General features: G+C 38.6%; 1 protein-coding gene across 1 annotated transcript; it reads right to left on the minus strand.

Moving 5' to 3' along the window:
* Positions 1 to 1,461: 1,461 nt before the first annotated feature.
* On the minus strand, positions 1,462 to 4,024 carry LOC148863547 (AP2/ERF and B3 domain-containing transcription factor RAV1-like). Its single transcript, XM_088980550.1, has one exon. The coding sequence runs from the start codon at positions 2,824 to 2,826 to the stop codon at positions 1,729 to 1,731; it is 1,098 nt and encodes a 365-aa protein (XP_088836676.1). The 5' UTR covers positions 2,827 to 4,024; the 3' UTR covers positions 1,462 to 1,728.
* Between the last annotated feature and the right edge of the window lie 2,854 nt (positions 4,025 to 6,878).

The following is a 6,878-nucleotide window of genomic DNA, read 5'->3' on the forward strand; positions in this document are numbered from 1 at the left end:
ATTATTTGTTTTTTTTTTTTACATCGATTTGTTTGTTTAGGAATCATTCTCAATTAAGTCCAATAGTTTTTTTTTTTTTTTTTAGAAGAAACAATTCCAATGGTTGACACTTGGTATTTGAATTATTGCTTGTGAGATTAATTGAAGTTTTACTATATTATTTAATAGGTTTTACATAGACTGAGCTTTGTCAATACTTCTTTATACTTTTGTGTGACTATCTGATATCTTTAGTGAAAAATTATTATTATGGCTGTGTTTGGTACCATTGCTGTTTCTACCTGAAGTGTTTTGGGTTAATCAATACCAAATGGTAAGAAATATATATAGTGTCACATCGAATATGGGAGTCACTTCAAGTAGAAAAATGTATGTGTGGAAACAACAATGCTACACATCAAAACCTATATATTACCACTAATTGTAGTATTTTATATGGTAACTTTGATAAAAAAAGGGTTATGATTCTCATAAATAGATGACTTTTGCCAACAAAATTAATAGGCGAAGATAACAAACTTTTTTTTTTTTCTTTTTTTGTGGTTAGAACTTTAGTATTAGAAGAAATGTGCTTCCTAGTCCCATTAATTAATTAGTTTCTTTACGGATTTAAATTTAAATTAATGGGAAAAAGGAAATAGAATGTTCCATAATATGTCATAATTGTTGTCAGCTAATTCCATTAAAATTAATTACATAATAACCTTTAATTTAAAAATCATTTTCAAGAAGGATTAAAATGGTTAACTAAGGAATTAATTAAAACAGTCACATATATATACCCCAATAACATACATATTAAACTTAAACCCAAAGAAAATAGATAATTAAATTAATGCATCTCTAAGGCAAATGTTTATAACCCTAAAAACACATTGAGGACAGAAGATTTGAAGATGGTAAATTTGTCAATAATATTGCTTTCATGTTTCGCCACGAAATTAAAAGGGTTCGAGCACCATTCCTCAGGATCCACTAAGAAAATGTGTCCTGGATTAAAAACTCGCCCTAACCTAGACAACCTAATTAATTGCATTTCTTTAGTGTCAGCTTCTCTCTCTAAGCGGGCCTTACTATCTTTTATTAGAGATATATCTTACATTGAGACAATCAACACTGAGGATGACCAAGACAGGCAGAGGTACATGGTACTCATATATAAATAATAAATATAAATACTGAATACTGGTTCCAAAATCCAATGTTGTTGTATAAAGCTCCCTTTCTCTTCACCTTTCCGTATCCAAGTTGAAGCTTTTTAATTTAGATACATGCCTCTCTCTATCTCTCTTTTTCTCTCTCGGTAGCTAGGGCTATATTTGAAGATGACATTTAATTATTAGAAGGAACCCAGATGGCCATATATTCAGGGGATGGAAATAGCTTAAAGCTGTCGTGCCATTTCTGCTGGGTGGAATAACATACAGCTGGTTACATATAAATTTCTTCATAAGAACTGTAGAAACTAAACAAGATTAATTAATTAACAAAGAACAAAATAATTAATGAACAACTGTAAAAAAAAGAACCTAAATGAGAATTTGATTATTTTTCGTCCCACCTGGTTTCAACATCTTCTGCTTTTGTCTTGTAATAATGTACACATCAGACCACCTTTGCAAGTTGGCACACCCACCTCCCCTCAACTTTCCTTTCTTTCCCTTTCAGCATTTACAGGGAAAAAAAAGAAAAACAAAAAGGAAAAACAAAATCAGGGAATGAAAACTGCTACAAAGCTCCTAATACGCGCTGTTTCTTGCTGCAGGGCTCTAATGAAGAAAACTCATCAACATCTCTCAATCTTTTTCCATTCCAACTGTTAACCACGCTGCTTACTGGTATTTTGAAAATATTGACGCCAAATAATCTAACCACCTCGACCGGTTGAGCTGCTGGGTTTAGCGGGTGAACCAGCTGTGGCAACGCCATGTAAGTCGACGCTGCTCTGGGCTTCCAGTCGATGAAAAGCTGCTTGTCCGGCACCGTCGATCGCTGAAAACTGACTACATCGCCGGCCTTCAAGTTCTTCTCCTTCACGAATCGGCTCCACCCTTTTGTGAGCACGTAGCTCTGACTGCTATTCCAATACGAGTATCTGAATCGCCACACCTTCCCTCCATTATCCTCGAAATTCAATAACACACCCTTGGAAGTGCTTCCAATCTGGAGCGGGAAGTGCTTCTCTGCGTGTTGCTTTGGTATAACCAACCGGTTTAGCTTGCCGACATCGCTGGGCGTGACGGCCTTATCGAAGAGCAGCTCACGAGCCTTGGCCGCTCGGTCTGAGCCACCAGAATCACCGAAGTACCCATCACCTCTATTTCTTTTACTCACATCGCCATTGCGCCCATAATTACGCTTACTTTGCTCGAGCTCGTCATTGTATGTGTGTTTTCGGAGCATGTCGACAATCTCAGCCTTGGAATGCGAATTCAAGAAGATTGTCTCGATGTCATCCTCGTCCGTCTCCGATAATGGCTTGAAGTTGGTGACGGCGTCCCGGCCGCGGAACCTCTGCGCTGCGATGTCGTAGGCCCTGGCTGCCTCCTCCTCTTCATTGAACGTGCCCAGCCACACACGTTGGTGCTTCTCATATATCTGAGCCCCCCAACGTCCGTTTGGCTGGGGGACGACTCCCTTGTACTGGGACGATGGGAGCTTACGAGATTCGGCTTCGACCCCGCTGTCTGAGTCTATGACTACACTAGCGCCACTCCCCATCCGGCATAGCCTCTCGGTTTCTTTTTTCTCCGGTAAAGAAGACACCGGCGCCGGCGAGACTGATATGGAATTGCTGCTGCTTTCATCGATGCAACTTCCGTCCATTTCTTTTTCCTTTTTTTTTTTTCCTTCTGTTGCTTCAATTTCTTTCTTTTTTCTTTTGCACTAAGCAAAGCAAAAGGAAGGAGATTACACGAGTGGTGTTCTGTGACTGTGATACACAAAGAGATGTTGAGGATATGTACATATATAGGAGAGACCGAGAGAGATGGGTAGGGTAGTCTTTGAAAGATAGAGAGAGAGAGAGAGAGAGAGAGAGAGAGAGAGAGAGAGATCAAGACGACTCAAGAGCTAGCTAAATATGAGTTGGGTTGATTGAATGATGGATGAATATATAAGACTGGGCAAGGTGAAAAACTTTTTTGGAATATTTTAAGTTTTGATATAAGAGTGTTGGGTGTGGGTCAACTCATGAAATGGTGGGAAGATTCATGGTTAGAGAGGAGGGGGAGGTGGGGCTGAGGAAGGAGGAGAAGGGAAGGGGAAGATGAAAGCTTATAAGTATGTATGTGTTTATAGGTTGTATATGAGAGGTGTGGGACCCATTCATGCAAGTTGATGGGATTCACATGACTGTGGACCGTGTTTTTGTAAGTTCATCCCCCCTGAGCTTTGCTGCCAGTGCTGACTATGTGGATAACCTCCTCTCTCCTCTCTCCTCTCTCTCCTGTTTTTATCTCTAATTAGGCCTTTAAAATTCATTTAATATAAATTTTATTTTCTTTTATTATGCATCAAAAGATCTTCTCTCTTATATTTTTTAACGGTTTTAATGCACTAATTATCATTTAGTTTTTTTCTTTTTTTTTATAGGTAAACTTCAGTTGGTGGGTGAGAGAGAGAGGTGAGAAGCTTGCTTAGCTTAATTCTTCTCAGCTAAGGAATAAGGAAGGATATATGATGGGATTTTTGGGCCTGTTGATTTACAAAGAAAAATGGATAGGCATAAGCTTGAAGACAAAGCTCATTCGGCAATAAATTCCCTCCAGACTACGTGTCAAGCCATGATTGGCTGAAATACACTAAGGGCTTGTCTTATTGGCCGTGTTCACCTTTTATATCCCTTCATCAGGTCACAATTCCAGTATCTCCAACCAACATTGACAGATGACAAGTTTCTTCCTCTGCTGGGTTTCTTGTTTGGCATGCGGCTACTTTTGCTTGTCCATGCTCCAAAAGGGATGTATTATGTATACAAATACAACTAATGGAAGGTTCCAAATTTTCCTTTTCTTTATATTCCACATATAAATGAAGCTTCTAATGTTGCTGATTGCTGTTCATCGCTTTTGAGCTAATCTCTTTCCACCTAATCCATCCACATAATAATCACTGTGCTTACGGTCTCATCGGACGGTGCCGATTCTCAGCAGCCAAGTTGATAATGGGAAGTGATGGGTGGGGCTCATTAAACAGTCTAGATGCATGCATCATGTTGCTATAGTCATCTGTTAGAAAAGAGAGAAAAGAAACAAAGAAAAGGATGAAAACAGAACACCAACAACAGTTGATTCATTGGTCACTAGGGTTTTACATTTTTTTTTTTAATGTATTGTGATTCCGTACGGACGAGCCTATGGCCCATCTAAAGGGTCCCACAACCACAAGCTACTTGTTAGAAGCAGACTGAGATGGAATCGTGGTGCTCAAGACGGTGGGTTTATGGGCTTCATGGGAGCTGCTGCTGGTTTGGTATTTCCTGCGTTTCATGGGACCCGCCTCCAGATTCCATTCCATCAGTCTTATCTATTTTCCGGTTTCCTCCCCCCTCACCGGGCCTCACTTGGCTTATGCCCAATTATTAATTACTGCTTAATTAATTAATTTGCTTATTCAAACCAAACGCAACCCCATTTCATTTTATCATTTATGTGAGTAGACGTATTTAGACTTTGAGAGGGTTGCTCGTTGTATGGGCCGAGCGATCTTGCGGAAACGCTGTCCTTCCGTTATTGGCACCCCACAAACGTGGGAAAGGAAATGAATACGATACCCACCATCCTTAATGGACCCTACCCAATATAAAGCCCATAATTCTTTGATCTGGGGTGGGCTACAGCCCGTAAACCCAACGACCCAGATGATCATAACCTCTAATTAAACAGAGAAGGTGAGAATTTGCTTAATATATACATTATAATCTCTCTCATTCCCCCCCCCCTCTTTCTATTCGGATCCGGGTAGATCCGAATAGGTAAATACTTGTTGTTAGCTACCCTTGCTTATTTATATATTGTAATGTTGGATAAACCAAATTACAAGGAGAGAGCATATCTGCCTCGTGATGCTGTGGATTTTGTTTTATTTTTTACAAGTAGTCTATGTGGTAAGGGTAGTACTACCAATCAAAAGCTTTTCTAGTTCTTGATAGAATAAGAAATTGATCCCATTTCCTCTTTTATTAAGCTTTATTGAGCTGTTGTTTTCTTGATACTGTTCTAGCACTAGTGACCTAGTACAATTACAGTCATTAAGTTGATTAATTATATTCAAAAGTAAATATTCTAAGAATATTAGAGCAAATAAGTACCTCTTATTGGCTCCTTCATTTCAACCCTAGTACATGGTTTAGGGAGGTTCTTGTCATCTTCAAGCTTTGTCGTTTTAATGGAAAACAAAACCCCGGGTGGTACTCTGGTAAGAATCGACCCAACCGGATGACTACGGTGATCGTTATTTTTTGATGGTTGGAAAAAATTAATAAAAACATCAAGGAAGGAAGAGAAGTCAAGTGGGAGAAGAGAGATAGTCTTCTTCTAACCATTAAGTCAGACTTTAACATGTGAATTCTTTCCACTTGAGTCAAATTTGATGGGGTCCTAACGCGGCAACCCATTATAATACAAGTACTAATGAAGTGTTTTTAGTAAATTGCCCCCCTCTTCAGCAACTCATCAGTATCAAATCCTATCAAGCATCATGAGCATTGTTACATTTTGTTTTTTTTTTTAATTATAAATATCTGTAATTTTTAGCCAGTTCATCGCTTTCGTCAGAAGCGAAAATCAACTCGTATTATTATTTATTGTTGTTATTATATAAAAAAATTCTTAATCCTCTCCTCACATTATTTTTTTAATTTACTTTATTACAATATTCAGTTAACATATCTTAAACTTATCTTCCTATTTCTTGTTTAATCCCACTAACACATGTGTTAATTGGTCCAAAACTCTCTCAAAACCAGTTGAAGACTGAAACAAAAGTATCCTACCATAAGTGATAACTATTACTTGCTTTTGGTGCTTCTCCACTGTGCAATTCCTAATCTTGTGCCTCAATTTCGTCTATCATCTATGAATAAAAAAATTTAAAAAAACCCAAAAGTTGTTTAATTAATTGATTGATAATTGGTTAATTAATTATATTTTCAGTTCCCACTCTCAAGGGTTCTTCTGTTGGGGATGAACCAGTCAGGGTCAGGGTTGAAAGCACCACAAGTCCACAACATAAGCAACTGTCCCCATGTCATGTTGCTTCTGAGGAGGATATTATTGAGGGTTAGAAGTTGTGGGCATCAAATTTGATGATTTACCAAAAACAGAAACCCAAGAGATCTGAGTTGTTGAGTTTCAGATACTGTCCAGATGTGAAATGACATCAATGGTCAATAACCACGAGGTTCTCTTGCCCACAAGTTCAATATTTGGGGGACCCATATGAGACCTTGACATGGGACACAGCCATCACTGTCTGATCACGATAGAACTGCAGAATTTTAATTGATTAAATTGACGGATTTACCCATTAAATCATAGCCGTTCAATTTGTAGACTAATGACCTAATCCCACCCTTGCTTGTGATTAAACCAGGTCCTTTTGGTTTTGGGTAGCTGGGAAGTCACTTCTGATTCTGAATCGACTCTGAACATTCTGCTTTGGGATCTCCCGCACCAGAATTTTACTTTTAAGTCCAAGGAATTATACAAGGAAATGTTTCAATGTAGGGTGGTATTTTAGTAATTAAGGGGGCCGAAAAAGTGGGCCAGAGAAAAGGGGGCGGCCCAAAAAGGTCATTTTCCTTGGATAATCGAAAACATCGAACATGCCCACTTGGGCTGGGGGATTCGGCACTTTTCTTTCAGGCTTTTACTTTT

Source organism: Nelumbo lutea, chromosome 3, assembly GCF_056320005.1.
Source record: "Nelumbo lutea isolate HS-2025 chromosome 3, American lotus-T2T, whole genome shotgun sequence".
NCBI classification, from domain to species: Eukaryota; Viridiplantae; Streptophyta; class Magnoliopsida; order Proteales; family Nelumbonaceae; genus Nelumbo; species Nelumbo lutea.